We start from the raw sequence: 22581 nt of genomic DNA, 5'->3' as shown, positions 1-22581 counted from the left end.
GTTTAAGTTATTTGGCTTTTTTCTGTTTACATGCCAGAGAGGGAAGTGTGAATACATGTTTAATGAAGCACTTCTTGGATGTTTTCAGCGCTGAGACACACAACTGAGTAACCTTGCTCTTGAATAAATGAAGGCAAACAGTTGAGGTTTGGAGCAGGTATTTTTAAACCTGGTGCTAGTAAATATTCCATTCTCATTAAATTACTAGGTGTATTTCAAATATTGATATATTAACTTTGGTCTTTATTGTATGCTTGTCAAATGTACTGTAAAGCATATACAGACCTAATGTAAACATTTTTGACCCATAGGGCAATACAAACACTGACCCAATTGTTTTAAAGCTCTGCTTCAAAAGAGACATGAAAGAACTCTCTTACGTAACAGGCAAAATCCCCACCAGCTGGAAAAATGCCACATCATCTTCCATTTGGATGAGGGCAATGGGATCACCACAGAATTTACAGACATGCTGAAGCCAAAACTAATCCTCCCGAATCCTACCTACAGCCCACGGGCTCCACTGCCCACATTCACCATCATCTGGGCTGGGTTTCCAGGCCCCAAGGAACTCAGGATCACATCAGGACAACACAAGAAGGGAGAGGACCTTCCAAGTCAAAAAAATCCTCTCATCTTTATCATAAGGAACCACTTCGTGCACTCTCATGGCACAAGAGAGCTCCAGCTCAAGGCACAGGATTATTGCTCCAGGCTCTTGTATCAAGCTCACATCCTGAGGCTGAGCTGCAGCATGCTGGCACCAGTTCTGTCATGTGGGAACCCAGAGTGCAGAGAATATTTCTCTGCCTGTTTTGAGGGGTTTCACCCCCCTGAACAACACAGCTTTTGACCTCTGTCCGTGGAAAAAACTGCCTACTATTAGAAAAGAACTAGAAACTACACTAGTGTAAATTAGGTGATAGACTGCTATGTAAGATTGTCACAGGGTAAAAAATTTAGATGTTTTGGGTTTGTTAATGTAGTAAATAGATAAAAGCAAAAAAAACATCAAAATGGAGGATTGGTGTTCTTCTCCAAACCACCTTCTTCTTCTTCTACTACTACTACTCCATATTCTGCAGTTAAAGTAGTTTGGGATTATTGGACAAAGAAGTCCACAGTTCTTGGCTGTGTTACTAAATAATTGTAGAAAAGTAAAAATCATGTACGTTTTTAGTAACCATTGGTTGATTTACCTTTAAAAAGGCCATGTAATCTTGATAATTCAGCTTTCTCCTCTATTCTCTGCTTTGTGCTATGTCTGGATCACACTAGTGATTCCTTCTCTGATAAGACTTAATAAACGACTATCAAGAAGCAGCAAAGGCTGAGAGTCCCATTTGTCTCTGGAACTCCTAGCAAGGACTTTAAAAACTCTCCCATCAGGAGGGGTTTGATTACAGCACGATCAGTGTCACTGTCAGTGATGCTCATACATGGAAACAGGCCTGTCCCTGGAAGAGGAGAAACTACCCCACTCTTTCCCTTGAAAACTGCAAAACTGTCATTAAAAAACTGTACAGTGCAAGTCTCTCTGCCCAGAGATACCCTCAGCCTGTCAGTCTGCCAGGAATGGCTGCCTGTGAGTACTTCTGTGGCTTCACCACCCCATCTTCTCAAATACATTTAAAATCTTGAGGTAGGAATGGTGCCATGCACTCCCTGAAGCTGCTTCTCCCTGTAGCTGAAAGCCCTCGGTTGGGCTGTGCTGCTGCTCAAATTGCAAGGAGCTGAGGAGGGAACCTCCAGCCTCACATTCCCTCCCAGAGAGTATCTCAGCACTCGCAGTAGCCTCTCAACAAACACTTCCTTTGGACAAACAAGATCAACATCTGTTTACAACAGGCATTAGAAATTAGAAATTGCTGCTGACTCCCAGGAACTGGGCACTTACATTGTGTTTCACAACAGAGACTGTTAAATCTCTTTGTGGTGCAGTGGATGAGACTGGGTCTGCATCCTCTGTGTTTTCAGCGTGCTGCCATGTCACTGGTATTGCCCAGCTTTTAAAATAAAGGGGAATAAATCAGTATGTGCTAGTGAGAGAGAGGACAGCACATTAACCATCCTCAAACTTTTAAAGTCCTAAATGGATCCACCACAAAAGCAATATCTGCTTTCCTCCTTTCCCTCCTTTTCTTGCAGTGTTAGAATTGCACTGAGTTAATGGCTAAGTGCCTTCTCCCAACATCCTTTTGATTGCATAACAACTTCCAGACAAAGGATGCAGGAGTAATAACGCACAAACTGCCTGACAATATCTTTTTCTTCTCCTAGTCTGCCTATGCATCCATTAATACATTTATGCATAGACAGAAACCAGTCTTTGTCTGGCTTTTCTTTGCAAGCTGGGCTAAACACACCAAATGCTTCCAGCCGCTGCTCATCTCCTGAGAAATGCTTTTGATTATCATTCCTTTTTACTCTAGCAGACTCTCTTCACCTGGCTAAATTTTGATTTATCTTTCTTCCATGCTCATGACCAGAATAAGAACAAATGGAAGAAACTGCACTCCATGTTTAAAAAAAAATATCAAGAAATTCAGTTCTGTTTTAGTCAGGTCATAAAACAACACCACAATGAATATTGTCTGGATTTGCTGTAGTTAAGAAACATTACCAAAACAATAAGGTAAGTAACAAACAAACTTGTCACATTAATTTTTCTTTTTAAAGCCCATGTCGAGAACCATTCAAGTAATATATGGAATCAGCCAGCACTCTGCACACAGATGAAGAAGAAAATATTCCAGAATCTTCAGCAACAAAAAAATTTCATACTGAAAAATACAATTAACATCAGAAAGCTGTCCTGCCATCTGTTAAAAACAAAAGGTATCAAATGTTCTCACTGTTATCAGAAAATAGGGAAATGCTATGGATGCCTTGATTTTGGAGGATTACCTTTACTGATGACAGCAATGAAAGCTGAAATATGCAAATACACAGTGAGCGTGTCAAAATGCAGGATACCACACAGCTATTACCTAACTGCAAGATTGGAGCTTAAATGAAATTACTTAACAGACCTTCTCACCACAAAAACTGCCACCCTTTAGTCTTTCACATGTGGCATATCCTAAGTGGGAAGGATCTCCATGAGCCTGAAACTACAGATCTTGGATTGTTTATGAGGAGCACACAGCTCCTGAGACTAAAATGGAAATTGGTACTAACTTATTTATCAGAAAGCTACAAGTGAAAGCAAGTGAACAGTGCACACTGGTCATGTATATAAAACTTGACCCTCAGCAGCCTTTTGGAGCCTCATCTGCTCCACTGCAGCATTACCCAGACTCACTGATGGGGCTGCAAACCCTGCGAGCACTGGCGGCTCATGGAGAGCTACAAGATGGGGTCAGTGACACCGAGGGAGGGCTGCTCTCCACAGGCATCTTCACCAGAGCTTTGGGCTCTGACTGCACAAAGAGTAATCTCAAGGACTGTCCAGACCCACTGCTAGACAGCAGACACTATAGATTATTTGCCTTTCCCTGCAACAGAGAAGAAACAGAAAAGGAAGGGAACAAGAAAACAATGCCAGAAGCGGCTCAACCAGCCAATAAGTTAGGGAAAGCTGCAGGGCTACAACCACCAGTTCCCTAAGCCAAATAAAATTTAACACAGGGGAGTGATTGATTGTTTGTTTTGTTTTTCCCTCCCAGTGATTCATGTAATTTTTGTGTAAGTTTACTGATAAGGATGCAACAGCAAGCAAAGGAGGCAGATTCCTGTTTTAAGCATCACATCATTTACTGTTTCACACAGTGGCAAACAGGACACACAAATGGCTTGAGAGATGGCTGCTGCTCAGGCCTCATCTCCACACCTTTTGTAGTCAGCTCCCAGGAAAACGTGCCTGATCAAGGAAGCTGGCAGCAGGTTTCTCCCACTTCATCACTTTGTTTAGCAAGGCTTATCTTTCCACACACAGAAAATAACAGGCCTTACTCATGACAAAAGCAATTGCTTAAAAAAATAACATGGGGGAAAAAAGAGAAAGTGATCACAGAGGTTGTATTGTCCTCGTATTTCTCCACATAGTTCCACTATCATCACAGGATCACTTCACACAAAGAGAAGGATATTAAAGAGAATCTCCTATATAACCTCCTTTTTCCATGTATTTGCAATTTCACAATAAACATGAACCCAAATACTCTGTAAAAGCAGAAAATGGCATTTCCTTCCCAGTCCTTGCACTATCAGCACCCCAGCAGATATACATTTACTTTCTTTAAATAGGCACTGCTAGGATGGTGTTTAGAAACAAGCTTCACCTAGCTGTCATGAATTATTAACCAGAAAAATCCCTCTTGTTCTTTACAGAGTCTTGATTTGCAAGTTTAAAAATCAAACTAACACTTAAACTTCTTGTATAAATACCCAACCTTTAAAAAAAATGCTCTGAGCATTATAAATACATTTCTTCATGAATATGAGAACAACAATTCTATAAATAGCTATTCTTCACAGAATTGCTTCAAGACATTGTTTTTACAGACAACAGTAGGAAACTGAAGGAGGTCTTAGTGCCAAACATATTAAAAGTGAAATAAACTCTCCAATCAACTCTGGGTTTCCACTTATTCTTACAGAGTTCATCATTATTTTTTAGCTTATACAATTAGTTTATGCAAGGGAAGGAACAAGCCAAAAGGCTGCACTGCATCCTGGCACAGCCACTGGGTCAGTGTAAATCAGTCACAGCCTTCAGCTTCTGAGGGCACTCACTCGGCTGCTCTGGGCAGTAATTTAAAACAACTCTGCACTGTCAACGGATGAACTCACTATTACCCACCACAACCTTGTACAAGCACAGGCAAAGACAAGATTTTCATTATAAACTCCACAATATGATTTCCAAATATACTCACTCAAAACTGTGCTCCATCTCCTCTCAAAAGCAAACATAGGAAGATAAACACGATCTAACGTAATAGCAAATTGCCTCTTCAGCCTGCACATTTCATGGTTGCTATCTCCTCAAGCTATTTTTGCCCCGGTATCTAAACATAAAATCAACAGGAACTCCTGAAAAACAGCTACACAACTGGTAAACCAGGTTTCTGCAGCCAGAATACTACAAGCACACATTTAGTCTTTCTGGCAGATACTCATACAAGGCCAAAGCTCAAGCACTACCAACTTCAACACCATTTTCACAAGCACTTACTTGATAAGTGCTTGAAAACTCATCTGGATGAAAAGAGAAACTGGTTCAATTCCTAGTTTCGATGCAGTGTTTTACTATAATGACTGCAACACTAATTCTCTATTACAAATCTATCTATGAAACAAACTGCACCCAAGTGCTCAGGGTGCTGACCTCTTTCCCTGTGTCTCCTGGAGTTTCCAGCCTCCAACAGCTGGGAACACGACAGTGGTGGTTCTGAGGGGCGATGCGGATGTGGAACTGGAGCACAGCAGCGATGAATCAGGCCATGAGCTTTCCCAACTGCTCCCCAGCCACGGCAGTGAGCTCAGCACACCAGAATGTTTTTGAAAGTGTCCAGTGAGGATTACTAAGAACTTGGTGACGTGGCCCACCAGGCATGGCCAGGGAGCACGTGGATATTAAGGAGGAAGAATTCAAAGGGAGCTATGGCCTCCAGGAATTCTGGGCCTGCCATGCACCACAGACAAAATCCTCTTGTGGAAAGCAAGAGAAACCACAAGCCAACTATGAACCACAACAGCATCCCAAATGGATCCTTCCTGTCCTTGCCAGAACAAGTATACACCTCACTGGGCATCACAGCATTAACATGGCTGGAATTTACCAAATCTTCCACCCATCTCACCAAGATTTGCACACCAGGGATGAGCCACAGGCCTGTTGCTTTTGCTGTCCAGAAGAGCAGAGGAAGATATGCTGATAAAATGCTTGTCTGCTGTGCCAGGACTGCACATCACACCACAGAGAAAAGAAAGAACCATTCTGGAGCTGGAAGCTTTTCTCTTACCTTATTTTGATCTGTCCAGTAGAAGAAAAATCCCTGTGGGTCTGTTCTGAGGATAATTGGAGTCACAACAGTGGAGTCCTGGCAGAGAAACAACAAACAAAAAAATCCATGTCAACACACAGAACACATAATTATGCACAAGCTGCTTTGCCATCCGTGTTAATGAATTGCAACATCTAGAAATTACCCTGAAGGTATCACTAGCAAGATGTCACTAAAAGAATTTAGTATCACCTGCCTCATCTCCATTTTTCTGACATAACGTATTTCCATTACTGTGAAGACAGCACCAAATAACTCCAGAGCTGACAACACGTGGAGTTAATCCAGAGGAGCTGGAAGTAGATGAAGTTAAACAGGCATAACACCCTGAATGTCAAACTAGAGCCCACACAGTAAAGCATTTATTTAGCAGGAGTTCGCTGCCTACCTTAACCTGACTTCAATTTCAGGTATCAACATGAGCTAAATACCTATAAAATTTACTTTTACAAAGGCTGAATTTGCCTAGAAAACAAGGAATAGCATTCTTTACATTAAGACTTTCGTCGGTAACTTTCCATTAGAATTTAACTCTTTTTTTATCCTCAAACCATGAAAATTTTACTAATGGGAATATATCTATATTCCACCTCACTTTCAAATTGGTTGAAAACCTGTCTAGCCTGGTAACATCCATAGCTCAAAGTCACTTAAAACCAGGCACATTTCTTAGTACACTGAGTAAGGCAGCCTTGTTACCTACAAATTCATGTCTTCTGACTGACAGCAGTTCCTGACTCTGGAGACACAAGCTCTAACCCAAGCCTTTTCTGCAGGTGGGAGTTCATCACATCTCTCCTCATCAAGATTCCCTGGTGCCTAACAATAACTGACACCAGCGAAGCCTGCTCCTAAATAGGATTTCTCCTCTCTTTCTCTTCTATTTTTCATGACATCTGTAAAGACACTGCTGTCTCAAGACCTCTACCCATTTTCCAAACTCAATTTAGAAGTTATGGAAGGGGCACAGAAGGGAAAAAGACAAGGAGACAGAAAAATTGCCTAAGCCTCAGCTCCCCAGAAACCCAGGCTAAACAGCTTTTCCTCAGAAAGGATTTATATTGCTGTTGAAGTGCTAAAGGTATTTTACAGCTTTAGCTTTCACCTCTTTCTAAAGCAGTAATGTGTGAGGTCAGTCTATATTGCTTGGAGGAAAAAAAATGGGCTGTAATAGGTTCAAATTTAAATCAAACATATTTAAGTGCAGAGTTTAAGTGCAAGGAAAGTTGATGGAAGTGACACTATTGTAAATAAATAAAACTTAACTTCTCTAAGTGTCATTTCTGATGCAAGTACACTTGTCCATATGTCACCAGTACAATCCTTCGTGACACAGCACTCCCAGCAATCGGCATTCCTGAAACAGGGAAGCTGAACTACTCCCAGTTCATAGCTAGGAAAAAAATGAGACCCAAAGCAGCTCAGTGACAGGCCCTGCACCAGCCAGGAGCCTACAGCAGAACAAGGTGAAAGAATAAAATGCCATCAAGCATATTTTTATCTCAGCACAAGAGAAGTACATACTGAAGGGCAAGTTCTAAACTAAGAGAAAATACAAGATCAAACCCTTCAATGAGTGTAGAAGGCCTTTTGTAACTGGAAGATCCAGGCTTTGGATCTGTCCACAGGTGCACTAACACCCAAATGGTGTCACAGGAGTTTTCAGAGGCTGGGAAGTGTGGCTATGCCAGTGCCATGGAAATGTCCCAGGTGGGCTCAGAGCTGTCATAAAGCACCACTGACCCTTCCTTAAAACACTGCCCTTCCCTGAGAGGACAGACATGTAGAATTTGTAGAATCTATTTTCCCCTCATTTCTCTATAGTTCCTAGCATCCTGGACACCTGAAAGTTGGGTTCTGTGATACAACATGTAAATTTGGTTTTAAAATATATCAGGTCCTGAAGAAATCAATCTGTATCCACAAGCACCTACAAAAGGGTTCTTAGACCTCCACCATTCAAAACCAGGAAAAATCCCTGTTTTGGAAATAAAACTCTCCTTTCTTAGCTTATTTCATTGTGTCATATGCAGCCTGTGTGTGAAAATACAAAATGAGGAAAGGTAAAGACTAAGTGTCCTTCTACCTTTGGATAAGATATAAGCAACTTCAGGGGGAAAGAGAAGGAAGTGATGGGAAACAGACACAAAGCAATTATGCTTTAGGATTAGCTAATTTTGCTGGTTAATCATTTCAAATCAGTTGCTTCAAACCAACATGTGTTTGATGACATACAGCTATCAGAGTAATACTTTTGTAGATGTGGGTTGTAAAATGTTGATTAAAATCAGACTCAAGAAAGCGGAGGATGAGGTGGCATAAAGGAAACTTTATCATGACAGGATGAGTCTTAGTCTGGGAATCTCTGCTCCAGAAAGCTGTTTGGTTGTGTTGGGCTTTTTGTTTGGTCGGGTTTGGTTTTTTAATTAACTGTACTACTCTAACATTAGGCACAGCACAATTAATGTGCTGATGAACACGAGAACCCCACACTGTCACAAGATCTGAGAATAACTTTGCTCATGTATTTGTGCAACACGTGTCTCAGGAACTCTTCCACGCAGCCAGCAGCAGCAATAAAAGCCACGTGCATAATGCTTTGTGTCCTACAAGACAATTATCACTCTTGTAGATCCCTGACAAATGCCACACTCTGTTCTGGGTGTGGAGGAATAGAAAGAAACTTTCTGAGTCAGCTCCGCAAGTCCTTCTACCTACTCCAGAGTAAAGCAGAGCCCTTGGTCACCTGGAACAGGTCTCTTGTTTTTATACTACTCTGCAGTCAGGGCTTGCAAAGGCAGGAAACAAAAAGACACCTGAAAAGCCCTTTTTGGAATATGCATTCAAGAAAAGCAGCAGTTCAAGGCTCTGAAATAGAAATTTGCTTCAACCAACAATTGTCTGGTGCATTTATTTACAAACATTACTGTACTATAAGGGAATGGCTGTGGTTTATGACCCATAATGCACACCTGCAGTCATTTATGAGTATCCTGAAGTCCATTAATTCAGCTTCCTCACCCAAAGAGCTGACCTCATAACTCTCCTGAACAGACTGACCAACCACACACAACTCTGAAGAAGAGGGGAGACAGGAGACAGTAGAGAAGGAGTAAAGAAAAGACCCAAAACTTCAAGGACAAACAAATCAGGGGCAAACCTTTGTATTGCCTCTAACCCATTCAGATCCAAAAGTGAGAATACAATGGAAAAAAAATGTGTTGCCCATCTCTAAAGCTGAAGGGTTTGGAAATTAACACATTTAAATATGTAGTAGGAGTACAGCCTATATCCTACACCCATTCCTCTGGATATCAACAAAGTAAGCAGCCCTTTGAGCAGCAGGCCAGATTCTTGAGGCAATTCCAAGCAGACAAAACAGGTGCAGGAGGAGATGACCAAAGCAAAAATCAGCTGTGACCAGAAGGGATAGAAGAAAAAAAAAAAGGGAGAGCGTCCCAGTCAATCATGCAAATGACTGGGAGTAGTCAGACTTTTTAAATGCCACTGTGGATGCTCATGCCAAGGCAGCAGCTTGGTTTCCAAGAGATTCCTTCTGCAAATTCCTTGAAAGAAAGAGTGGCCCTAACCTGACAGTCCCGGTGTGCTGTGTATCATACCAGTCTCAGCTTAAGTGAATAATTTTCTTGAAGGGCTTTTAATTTCACCTTTAAAAGTCCTCCACCTTTTTATTTGCTGACTTCAGGCCAATTCTCTACTTTCCTCCAGTATCACAGCCTCAAATGAGTAATGTGGCTGTTCTATACTTATTCCATTAAGTTGCCTCTTAATTGGCTGTCCAACCTCAGATCCTGCATTAGCAATATTCTCTGGTTTATACTTTTAAACAAAGAGGCTTCAACTTTATGCCCAGAAAGTGCCACAAGGAACTTTGGGATCCTTACCAGCCAGGCACAGCAGAACACAAGCACAGAGGACCAATGGACAAATCCATAATTAAATGACAGCCAGATAACTACTTCAAGGTCTGATTTTAAGAGTGGGTCCCTCAGACTACACCTAACATCAGTGAGCAAAAAGTGCCACCTCCATTTCATTACTACTGACCAGTAAAGATGATCAAACAAAGAAAATTAGTGAAGAGGGTGAAAACTTTGGTTTAGCTCCTTTCTGACTTTATATATCAGAGCACCACCATGACCTGGCTGTGCACAAGAGATGGAGCCTTTTACTCAACCATGAGCCAGATCAGTTTGTGTTTTAATAAATCACCTATCGAGAATGATGATGCTGCTTAGAAACAGCTGCAGTCAAAATTCACATCAAAAGATTTTTAAAAGAAAAGCAGAGCAGCCTCTGTCCTCAGCTCTTCTGACAGATGGGGCTCACGACACTGCCTTATTAAGGCTGACTGTTCTTTCCTTGGTTCGCCTCAGATTTTCAGAGACACTGAACATCCCCAAATATAACCTGAAGACTTTTACACATCATTATTTTACTTGCTTGAACCTTCTGGAAAATTTCTGCCAAAATGCTTTGAAACACAAAGCTAAGAAATATGGACTCTTTCTGGCAGAGGCATTTCATTCACTTTGGCAAAAGGGCTTGAACTCTGGTTGAACAATGGTGTAATATGTGGGGACAGTCCTTAAAAAGAGCTATCCTGCCACCCCACAAATCAGGTGGATTCCAGGCCTGAGGGAAGCAGAGAAGGAGTAAAGGAGAAGGGATAGCAGTTTCCACAGGGTCAGCAGACACATTAGCTGTGAATTCCATAATACACTGAGTGTACTCAGACTGGAACTAAACAGGATTACCCAAACAATTAGAACTATGAACTTCTTCAGACTGACAGCTGAACTATAAGTGAAAGGGAGAAAGTTCTCATCCCATTTGCAGTGACCCCCTGAAATAATCTGGAAGGGAAAAGAATTTTACTGAGGACAGGGGAACCAGATCTGCCACATAAGTTAACAGGTTGCAAGAAGAAAGCGTTGGGGAAGGTAAAATGAATGCTGGAGGCTGGAAGGACCAAAAAAATCAAAACTGAATTGATCTTACAGAACTGTAAAATGAAATTCCACTTGTTCAACAGGAACATGAAGGAAGATATCCTTCACTATCAGAGTGGCTAAACCCTGAAGAAATTTTGGTGATGGCACCACAGGACAGAAGTCATCATCCTGCTGATCAAAGACTGCAAGTTTCAAAGATCTACCTTGAGTGGGATTTGTTTCTCTGAAGTCTGTCCTACCCCAACCCATTTCTCAGGATGTCCCCACACTCAAGCTGAAGATCTTACTGCCTGAGTCCTTAAATGTGGCAAGCTAAACAGTCAATAAAGAACAAAGGGAGAACTTCAGAGCAAAAGCAGCCAAATGACAGCCAGGAAGATTTTTATCTTGGCCAAAGAGTTCTTGTGTGATGCTGAGAAAATCATTTAAAGCAGTCTGCTCATCAGCATAAATGCTGCATTCTGATTTTGAGAGAACGTTGGAACTATATTTCCACATCTCATTTTCTAATTTTCAGAGATGCTGAGCCCAAACTCATCTTAAGTCACTGGGGAGGCATTCTGAACATCTGACTCTATGATTCTGCAGGCTGAAAACTAGGTCCAACTCATCTAATCACAGATTAAAAATTAGTAGATTTTTAATGCAGGTCCAAAAAAAAAAGACCAACAACAGTACAATTGGAAGCATTCTGTCATTTAATAAATCACATATAGATAATGATGATGCTTCTTAGAAACAGCTGCAGTCAAAATTCACATCAAAAGATGGGCCTTGTGAAAATAAATTGAAAAGTGCTTATGAAGCAGTTACTTTATAATAAATAAAAGACTCCACAGTGAGTAGTTAACTGTGTATTAACTATTTCAATACAGCTTTCATTAAAAATAAAGTCTTGAGCATTCAAACACTGAAGCGAAGAAAGCACACAGTGCACAACTCAAATTCACAGTCAAACTTCCCTTTCCCAAAGAATGCTCTTTTATTTAGGAGTTCTTTTCTGGTTTTGACTTTCCCAGGTACCCACCAACACTCCAAAGGGCTCCAAAACTACTCTAACAGAGATGTCATCTATGACTTAAACATCAGAGCTTCCCAGGCAGGCATTTAACCCATCTGCAGCAGATCCAAATCTTATTTCCCCCCCCTTAAGTTATAAAGAGCTTTCCAATGGAGTTAACCAAGCTCAGGCTTTCCCATTTACTAAATATTAACTCTTTAAAATAGTAAACTCAGTCTCCTATGTTGCAAAAGACCAAAACCACAACTTATACTCATTCAAATAAAATACTTTTAAATAGCCCAGAGCTGATACTTGTTTACTACATAAAGATTAGCAACAAAGAAGAAACAACAAAAACTCTAGAATGTCAGACTTGACTTCTTCCCTCCAAACTGAAAGTGTTCACAAAAAAATAAACTCTTCAGCTTATTGTTTTAGTTTTATACACACAGAACAACAGTTGCTCATTTTTCATGTCCTCACTAATGTACTGGAGTGGCAGACTTGTGCACAGTTTAAAAACAAACAAAAAAAGGCAGGGGGGGGGAAAGTTACTTAAAATAACTTCTGAAAAATTCCAAGTTGTTTATTTGTTTCATCTCAGCTCATCCGTAATAAAGATACTCTGTTACATCTACTTGTAAGGTCAAAGGGGATACTCTTGATAATCTTCTTTAAAACATTCTAAACAAAGAAGCCTGCAGATTTCCAGAGCATTCACTCTGAGCTCAAAAATGCTTTATTAAGACAAAGTGCTCTAAGAGAAAGTCATTCAAAGAGAAGTTAAAAGACCTGAGTTTGTTTTTGCTGCTCACTTGGGGAAGTGCTGTAGCCACTAAGCAATGCTACCTATCAGGAGGTTTGCTGCATTAATCCAATGCTTAGGAAAAAAAAAAAAACAAAAAACCATGGCTAGAAAATTAGAATCCTGACCCTCAATTTAGGTAGAATTCACCTTAGCAATATAGTTAACTTAAAAGTGAAAGTAAATAGTGTGAGCCGTGGAGAGATCAGTCAAAATCTTTATGTATAGTACATATTATCACTAGGGAAGATAAGAAAGCCTTTAAGCAAGAAATGAAAACAAACCTATTTTTGAACATACGCCACCATATTAACTTGCTACAGTGTGCCAATTACAGCTCTCAGAAAATATCAGCTCAGCTGTGCTCTGGTTGTTGAGCTACTTAAAGACTCAGTTATGTCTATCTTGTTCCCACTACAGGCCAGACAAAAACAAAGAAATCAGCCAGGGCAGATTTCAGCCCTTAAGACAGATAATTCCTGAGAGAAGCTGCTCTTTACACTCAGGTTTCATTCCCCTTCTCAGCCTAGAAACACGTTCTGCTACATTAAGCTTAACCCCCTACCTAAAAAGGTTTCACCTTTGGACTTAATTGCATCCTTTTTTTTATTAAAGTGCTTTAAAATTCCCACCAGGAAGAGCTGCTATCACCTGGGTACCACCACAGCAGAGGGAATCAAGCCAGCTCTTCCCAAGCCTTCCCTTTCTCTCACTTCTGCCTAGGAGTACGAGAGCACAGCTGTTCAAAGACAGACGATTCAGTCTCTTCCAGCAGTCGAGGAGAAGTAGCTATAGAGGTTCAACTCAAGAAACAACTTGAGGAAGCCAGTGCTCTGCCAACCACCATCTGAAACCAGGCACACACATGGATACAGCCACAAAAAAAGACCTAAGCAACTAGCCACATTTATCTTTCACAGATTCTAAGAGCAGCTACTTCTGCTCAGAGACTCGTGAATCCAAAACTACACATCAAGAGCAACAGATCATTCTAAAATTTGCTTTCTGACCTGTAATACTCTTACAGAATAAAACAAACAGTGTGAGGAAAAGCATAAGTTACGGGACAACAATAATCTGTTTGACTTTAGTGCTTTACACCCTGATCCCAGATGGAATTTGTGAACAGGCTATTAGGCACTGGATGGTGGGAGCAGTATTACATCCAATCCCAAGGCACAAAAGAGTGACTCGGCTTGCAAAGCCAGAACTTCTTAATTAATTCTTAATGCTTCTTCAGTTTAGAAACTGAAGATGGTCTGCAGAGGAAATGGAATTCCAAGAATTCCACCTGCCTGTATGTGATCTGGAGTGGCTGATGTGACCTCCTCCTCTCCACTTCACCAAGCCCAGGCACCGCATTTCTCTTTCCAGCTGGATCATCCCCAAGTGCAGGGGCAGCAGGCACTGGATGAGGCTCACGGATGACACACAGCAGATGTCAGTGCTGTTCCTCAGAGAGAGGGTTCATGTGAATTGTCTGTACCACATCTGCTATTAGCACATCAGTTGCTGATCAGGCACAGAGCTACAAGAGCCTCAGGATGGGAAGTCCGTGCATGGACTGGTTTTCAAGTCTGTATCACCACAGCTTTTGTCAGACTGCCCTGCACACCTTGTGACAGTGTCCTTCTCAAAGCTGGCAAATACTTTCTGTAACAAACATTACTCTACACAACATGAAATTCCTCAAACGCCTCTCAGGCTCTGGTTTAAATGCTTCCAGTATTCCCATTTAAAAATTCTCTGTGGTTTAAAGCTCAGCTATAAAAATTTTGCTTTGGGCTGAAACTTGGTACAAGTCATAAGAATTCACAACAACCACTTCTGCTTCATGAAATGCAAACAAAAGTCAGTAGGACCATATTTAAACTGCAACACAAAATGGAAGAGACCAACAAGGAGAGGACAGAGGCTGCCCCAGTGCACAGGCAACGTTGAAGAACTGAACTCCCACTCTCACACAACATGAGAAGAAATAGTGCATAATAAACATCAGCACATGAGCCTGGCTTTTCTGAAGAGCCCTGGTAGCACAGCAGAGCCAAAGTGCTCATTATGGTCAATTGTGTTTTACTGTTACATGTTGTAGTTTACTACTTCTTATTAGAGCCTATTGTTTCACTAGCGAGTTTGTGCATGCCTGTTTACATGAGAGACCACAGAGGTTCACATTCAGCAACATCCTTTTTAAAAGCTCTCCAGCAGATTAATTTCACAGAAAACTAAGACTCTGAAGTGGTTAATGGCTACTCAATGGCAAATACTTTTCAAAGTCACTGAACATGCATTTGTCTGAATGCCTACATACAGCCAGAGTGGCAAAGGAGAGACTCACTTCCCTTGAAACCTTGGGTTTTGTGGGGCTTCCACTGCTGAGAACACTACAGGCAAGACAGGAGAGCTGAGGTGGGGGAAATATTCAGACACACACAATGCACAGTCACCAATGAGTTAATGTTAAAGTTCTTCATCACAGTGTGGCTAAATAGGCATCAACTTTCACAAGGCTGCCAACAAAGCACTCAAACACACCAGGACTCATCTCAGTCACACATTCCAGGTAACACCTGTGTCCTGCTGAGTAACACCTTTAACCTGAAATGCACGTCTTTCTCCAGAATTTAGCCATGTTTTATTACTGCAGACTTTAGGTATACAATTCTAGATCTTTTTACCTTTTTACAACTAGCCTATAGCAGACAGGTTATCCAGTGAACATCTGCTGTGCATAGAGAACACCTCTTCATCTTCTAATTCTATCTATATGACTATTATTTGGGAAATAGCAGTCAAACTAATAATTTTAAACTGTTGCCTGATGGCTTGGACTTTCAGTCTGGAGACTTAAATCATCATTAACTTGACCTCTGCGTATACACACGGAAATTCCTTGGTAGCTTACCAAAAATAAAACAATAACTGCAATGACAAGGCTGCCTTTTCCTATCCTAAGGAAAATGTCAACCAAAAGAAAGCATTTTCTCAGGGAAGTCATTCAAGCCTAGTTCCTGAACATAGATAACGTGTATCAAGCCACTGTTTGGTACTGCGGACAAGGTCAGTTTGCCGAGCCTATTAAAAATATGTGTAAGCTTATTACTGTAAATAAAACTTCACACCACAAGCTGTTTGGTTTCTGATGTTCTCTCTCTCCTTGAGAGTGTTTATCACAGGTTTACAGGGGTCAGGCTCACACATTTGGCTGCTGGACAGGCTGAAAGCAACGGCAAAAGAGTGAGACATAAGCCAAGAACAGTGGTTATACGTGGACTGCTCTTTCTCCCTCCCTGCTGTCCCTCCAGTTGTTGCTGTGGATGTCTTTAACACAGCCAAGCTCACAGCAAAAACACAACAGCTCTGAAAACAAGTCATTCTCAACAATTCTGCTGATACTCAGACTGCCTGCCTTCTTTCCCAACCATTTCTCTACCACAGCTCAAGTGTCACGATGCCTCTCTGCCTCCAGACACCAAGCACAGACATACTTTTTGGGGCACCTGCTCCTCCACACACACCTGAGACACCAACACCCAGTGTTGTACTGCCGGAGCAAAAGCTAGCAGAGGACTCATCCTGCTTTCCTCCTCTGCAGCACAGCAGGCTTTGGAAAAGGCAACTCTTCTGTTTAGCTTCCCTTTCCTCTGAAACTGTCCCGGGCATAGCCAGCATGCCAAGAAAGAAATCCCAGCTACCGAACAGTTGCTCTACCAAAGGTGAGGTGGAAACCTCACTCCTTTCCTATGTGAGGCAATACAAGTGTAAAGGGCTGGGAAGCAGCAAGTAGTAAGGGGAAAGCAGATGCGATGTTGAGGCAAGTCTCATGCCCGAATGAGCCAAGAAAGAAGAGTGTCTTCTGCGGAGGAAGTAAGATGACCAAGGGTACCCTGACTAAGCCCTGGGAGAACATATCCAGGGCTTGACAACCCCACTAAAACGAGAGACAGCGAAAGGAGCGGGAGCCAGAAGGAAAAGGAGAGGCTGGGAGGAGGAGACGGCAGATAGAACGAGAGGACAGGTTGAAACAACTATGTTACAGAGGTGGCAACACGCACAGTAAAACACGGGAGGAGGGAGAAGACGCTCGCGAAAGGAGCCAGCTCAACACACCTCGCACCGGCCAAGCGCAATTAGACAGGAGAGCCCTCGGAGAAAGTTTGCCCGGCATACGGCCGCCGGTTCAACACCGCCGCTCGGCTCGGGCAGCACACGGCGGGGACATCTGTCGCCGCCCCGCACCTGCCCTCCGCACCGAGCAGGGCAGGGCCCGGAGCCCTCCCACCCGATCGATCCGTAACCCCACCGTGCCCCTGCCGGGGGAAGCGGGGGCTACTCACATCGTCCCACTTGACGAATTTGACGCCTTTCTTGAGGGTTTCGGAGACGCAGACGGGCTTGAGCTGCAGAGCGTGCACCCCTGGCTGTGCCCCGGCCATCTGCACCGCATGGACGCGCTCGCTCTGCCCCGGCGCGGAGGAGCCGCGGGAAGCGGCCGCTGCAGGAGGGACTCCGGGGCGCCGGAAACCCGGGACAGAGGCCGGCAGAGGCGCCTGGAGCGGGCAAGGAGGCGGCTGCCCGAGCGGCGAGGGCGAGAGGCTTCACTGGCGCTGGCCCAAGGAGCTGGCGCGGCAGCGGCCGGGGCGAGCCATGCGGCGGCACATCCTCTATATACCGCCGGCCCGCCCGCTCCTCTCACACACACGCACGCACGCAGGGCACGGAGCCGCGGCGCTGCCCGCTCCGCTCCCCTCCCTCCCTCCTCGCCGCTCCTCCTCCCGCCCCGCCAGGCTCGGCCCCCGAGGTTCCCCCGCGCCCAGGGCAGCGCCGGCGGCGCCGCGGCGCCACCTCCCGGCTACCGCCACCGCCCGGCCACCGCCGCCCGCTGCTCCTGGCCACCGCCGCCCGGCACTTGCCTTCCGCGGAGCGAAGCCCCGAGCAGCCGCCTCGGCTCCTCCGGAAGGCAGAAGGACGGCAGGGAGACGCTGGGAATGGGAGATCCACCTCCCTCCGCGGGAAGCACGCGTGGGGCTCCGGTACCGCACCGAAGTGCCCGCCAAGGGAGCGAGGGTGAGTGTCCACGCGTCTCGTCCCACTGAGAGATGCGACCAGGAGAGGTCTCTCGGGCTGCAAAGGGGGTGAGCACAGAATCACACAATGGTTGGGGCTGGAAGGGACCTCTGGAGATCATCCAGTCCCACATCCCTGCCAAGGCAGGGTCAGCTGGAGTGACACAGGAACGCATCCAGGTGGGTTTGGGATGTCTCGAGAGAGGGAAACTCCACAGCCTCCCTGGGCAGCTGTTCCAGTGCTCTGCCACCTTCAACATTAGTTCTCCCTCATGTTGAATGCAACTTCTTATCTTTTAGTTTTAAGGGAGTAGTTATGGCAAAAGCAGAGCAGAGGGACAGCACTGAGCCTGCACAGTGATGCCAAAAGAGGAACAACTTTTAATTGAAAGAGCGGCACAAACAATTCCCATCAAAGCTTCATGCTTTAAATACACAGAAATTGCTTTACCACAGCTTTTTAAGATGAAGAGGCTTCCTCAGAACAAAGGCATGTGACCTTAAGTCAGTTTTAGGTATACTCAACTCAAAAGGCATAAAGATGGCAAAATGTCCTCTCACCCAGCAAAATTCTAGATCCAGAAGTTTTAAGGGAATATTTTTGAAGAACAGAGTTATATGTGCTCCACCAATGACCTTCTCTGATAGAGTCCCTGTGCAGTCAGAGATAAAGCATCAGATGACACAGCGCATGAGATTTCTAATTTCTCTGTAGGGGTTTCCAACTGACCCTTGGGATTTAGGAGCAGCAGGCCAAACTTCTGCTACAGACAAAGCAAATGACATAGAAAAAAGTGTCTTTGTATGTATTTTTAACCTAGTACAATTTTGAAATATAATTCCTCCAAACTAAGTATTTTTTCTTCAATCTGAGTGGAGATGTTGGCTCTGTTTCTTTAATTAAAAAGCTACAAAACTGGCATATTGGACCGCTGATTTGCTCTCACTTTGCAACTATAAAGAGTTGCTAAAGCTTTTCCTCTGGTCCTTTTCCAGATTCTTCCCCTTCAACAAAAAACTTTTGATTGCCTTTAGTGGGAGGTGAATCTGCTCCTTTACGATAGCCCATTCACGCAGCATACGCATTTCAAGGTCAATTAACCCATTTGATCTATTCTTTGTTCTTATTAACCTTCCCTGCAAACATGGGTGTCGCATCAGTCAGGATGAGAGCCTGCTCTCTCCCTGCTGTGCTTTAATTCCCAGCCATTTGCCATGACTTAAAGAACCAATAACCAATTCTGAGTTTGGCTGCACTGACGCCTGGGGTTGCTCCATGATGGGGGAAAAGGGAGAGATTTTCAGGACCATTTTCACAACTGCCTTTTCATCTCATTTCATATAGCATACAGAAGAGTGAAAATAATACTAAAATCCCCAGAAAATAAGAGCAGAGAGTACTGATGCTACAATACTTACTCATGATCCCTTAAGCACTTGCATTCCCAGTAGCCTACTGAAATCAGATCTTGGGAAAATGTAAACCTGCCAGGGATGGTGGCATTTCTGTGGCAGTTTTCTCAACAAATCCACAATCCACTTTCACTTGGCCTGGGCTCATTTAGAGTCTTTGCTAGGGAAAAACAAATCCCAATTTATGATCTCTCAGGATTCCTGATGATGCCATAGGCTCCCAGCAACCATTGATCTGAACATGGCAGAGGTGGGCCTATGGATTAGGATAGGCTCTGATACTGGTCCCTGTCATTACAGATATGAAGTTTTGTCTGGAGCAGTTTTGTGATTTTTCAGACTTGACTATTTTAATCTGATAGTACTTGTCTGAAAAGAAACACCCCTTTTATATGGCAGATATCTAATGGATTTTGCATCAAAAGGAAGAAGCAGCACAAAAGGAAGTGGCATTATGCCTGTGCCTTTTAAACAACAGCTCTGGAAAGTGCTTATGATTCAGCCTGTGCTGAAATCCTGGGCTCTGTGAAATCAGTGGGAATTTTAGTTTCAACCCAGATAGCTGGCTCATGTGTTACTGCTATTGTTAACTAGCATCTGCTCCAGCAAGGAGCACATTTCTTGGTACCTAGAACATACTGCAAACAAATTCAGTGTGTGTCTCAATCTAGTTGCTTTTCCATGAAGCGTGGGATCAGTGACCTGGAAACCATCTACACTCAGCAGGATTGTTACACCCAGAAAGAGTATGAAGGTCTTGTCATTAAATGATTGGACCAAGCATGGCAAAAGAAGAACCAAGCACCTTCCTCCAAAGCCTCAGGAAACATCTAAATGCTTATCTTCTATTTCTTCTTCTCTCAGCCCCTTTCAATTCCAAGAGTGAAGGAAAGATGTGGTGCTAGGAAAAAAAACACCTCAGCAATGGACTTACTCAGGTAGTTATTCCAAATCATACAAATCAGATGTGATACCTGCCGGTCTCATGTTGCTGCAAGAACTATTTCAGGATGTTTTCATTTCTCTAGGTTCAAAAATCTCAGCCTAGACAGTAAAGTGATTGCCTTGCATAGATAATACACATTATTTGAATGCAATATACCCATAAAGCATTATTTTTTTATACAAGGGGCTTAGGTACCCATGTTTCATTTCCAGGGGAATGACTGAATACACAATGTTTTAGATACACATCTGGAAATGTGTGTAAATAAATCAGGAAAGGAGCAATAACTGATTTAAATAACAGATGGCTTTGACCAAAGTCAGGTCAAATGAAGACATGGCAAAAGCTACACAGAAACACTGGATATGAAGTGATATCAGAAATGCATTAAAACCTAAATTTATTATTTTAAATTTGGTTTCAGAGAAATATACATGAGAACTCTATTTCACTTGCTATCCTGAGTTTATTGGTGTAATTCTAGTTTCTGAAAAGAAGCAGTCGCCTCAGCCTTGAAAATGCTTCACTGCAATGGTGCACTGAACATACTAAGAGTTAAACATAGTGTTTGCAGGATTTGAGATTAAAGATAAACTCAGCTTCACCAGAAGTATATCATCCTAACTGCATTTTAAATTGGGTCAAATTATACTTCAATTATCAGTGGAAGCAGGATCATTAAATTCTATGGAACAACTCCAGAAAAGAAATCTAGAAAATGTGACCCTATCTCTTGATAAAAGATCAGTCCTTCTGATAAAAAGCTCTTTTCACATCATGCAGACAGCAAAGCTCACACCTGATCAACGCGACACGAGTGCCACAAGGGGTGGTGAAGCTGCCTTGTGTGTTAAGAGATGACACCTTCCAAATGCAGTAGCCACGCATTTACTGAGAGAATTAATCTGCTAATTGTTCCCTAAACTCATGGCCAGAGGCCATTGGAATCTGTTTATGTTTGATCTGCTCCCTTTACAACATGTCATACATATAGAACAGCAGTCAGATACAGCTTTTATCTTTACAAGTGAGCCTGATAACTTATGTGGCACAGCCACTCAATCAGGTGACTCTTGAAGAGTGAATATAAAATTCTGGCACACAAACCACCACCATAGCAACAAAGACAGCCTGGCAACAGCAGCTGCTGCACAGAAAGAAATTGCAAGGGGAGGGGAATCTCGTACAAAAGTCCATTTCCTGTTGAAATAATCTTAATTTTTCCCTCACATTGGAATCACAAATGTCTCCAAAATACTGGGAGAATAAAGATTAATGCACAATGATGGAAATTATGACACAAATAGCATCTTTGTGTAAATGAAGTGGCTGGGTCACTGCTACACTCAATGGGACCATATTTTACTCTGGATGGATTGACTTGATGCACAGCTGGCACCTGTGGAACTGCATGTCACCAGGAACACTCCACAGTCCTGCAAACAACACCCTGCATGAGGAAGAATGAACCCTTGGTGGTTTGGACAGAAGATGCTGCTAAGAGAATTCCTCACTCACTGAGACCTGAGACCTCCTACCCTGCTCTTTCACTGGGGATGGGCCCTGGCTTGCAAGGTCCTTCCCTGATGCAGCTTCATCCCATGGGCCCCTCTTCATGTCCCCCAGCATCCAGGCCACCAGGGAGCCCTGACACTGCCTACTTAACCTCTGCTAAAAAAACCCCCAAACTATTACCAGAAGAACACAAAATTATTGCCATACTTGGAACAGTTAAAATGGCAAGTTAAAAAGTCAGCTAATGCATTCCCTAGGAAGTGTTAAGTCACCTTTTATGTACTATAACCTGTTCTTGCTTCCCTGTTAAATTTACAGCATAATATATTTTTTTACAGATTGTTAAAACCAGTCCATAAAACATACAACACATTTAAGAATGTTGAAGTTAATTATGAACGATTTCATGGCCTACCAGGTCTGTTAAATCACAGGTGGGGTAAACTGCCAAGGGTCCACTGACTTCAAAGCTGTGCATTTGTTTGTCCCAGTGTAATGTATGCACCTTTGCCTTTTTTTATTCTCTTCTAGCTCAACTTTTGTCCCAGCTGTATATGCAGATTAGAACCAACTCAAAAGCAGACTCTCTCACCTGCTTTAATTTACATCCAAGTTGAGCTGTGAGTTGAACTAAAAGACAAATATTAAATGGGCTACAAAGCAGGAATTGCCTTGAAAATCCCCATGCTTTTTGTAGAGCAGAAATTATGTGCTCTGGACGAGGTAGCTGCTGCATGAATGGGACCTCTGTGCTTCATGCAAAGAGAAGAATGCTGGTTTGTGCTTTTCTTGCAGTGTCTGAAAATTACAGACATCTAATGGTATCTTTCAGAGGCACAAAGATGT

At 42.9% G+C, this 22581-nt stretch overlaps 1 protein-coding gene across 7 annotated transcripts in view; it reads right to left on the bottom strand.

The window, feature by feature from the left end:
- PLCB1 (phospholipase C beta 1) overlaps positions 1-22581 on the bottom strand; it is a 382634-nt gene that overhangs the window by 329953 nt on the left and 30100 nt on the right. For 3 of the 7 annotated variants that reach the window (XM_069008954.1, XM_069008955.1, XM_069008959.1), the window contains exons 1-2: positions 17133-17514; positions 5970-6047 (exon numbers count right to left, since the gene is read on the bottom strand). The exons of 1 other annotated variant lie outside the window; for it this stretch is intronic. In XM_069008954.1, the coding sequence (XP_068865055.1) occupies positions 5970-6047; positions 17133-17231 (177 nt within the window). In that variant the 5' untranslated portion in view covers positions 17232-17514. Of the gene's footprint in view, positions 1-5969; positions 6048-7277; positions 7405-17132; positions 17516-22581 lie in introns of those variants that run through there. 3 more of the 7 variants (XM_069008958.1, XM_069008956.1, XM_069008957.1) reach the window with 2 other exon arrangements.

The sequence above is a fragment of the Aphelocoma coerulescens genome, chromosome 3, assembly GCF_041296385.1.
Source record: "Aphelocoma coerulescens isolate FSJ_1873_10779 chromosome 3, UR_Acoe_1.0, whole genome shotgun sequence".
Lineage (NCBI taxonomy): Eukaryota > Metazoa > Chordata > Aves > Passeriformes > Corvidae > Aphelocoma > Aphelocoma coerulescens.
Note: the sequence above shows the minus strand (reverse complement) of the source record. Positions and strands in the feature narration are given on the sequence as shown.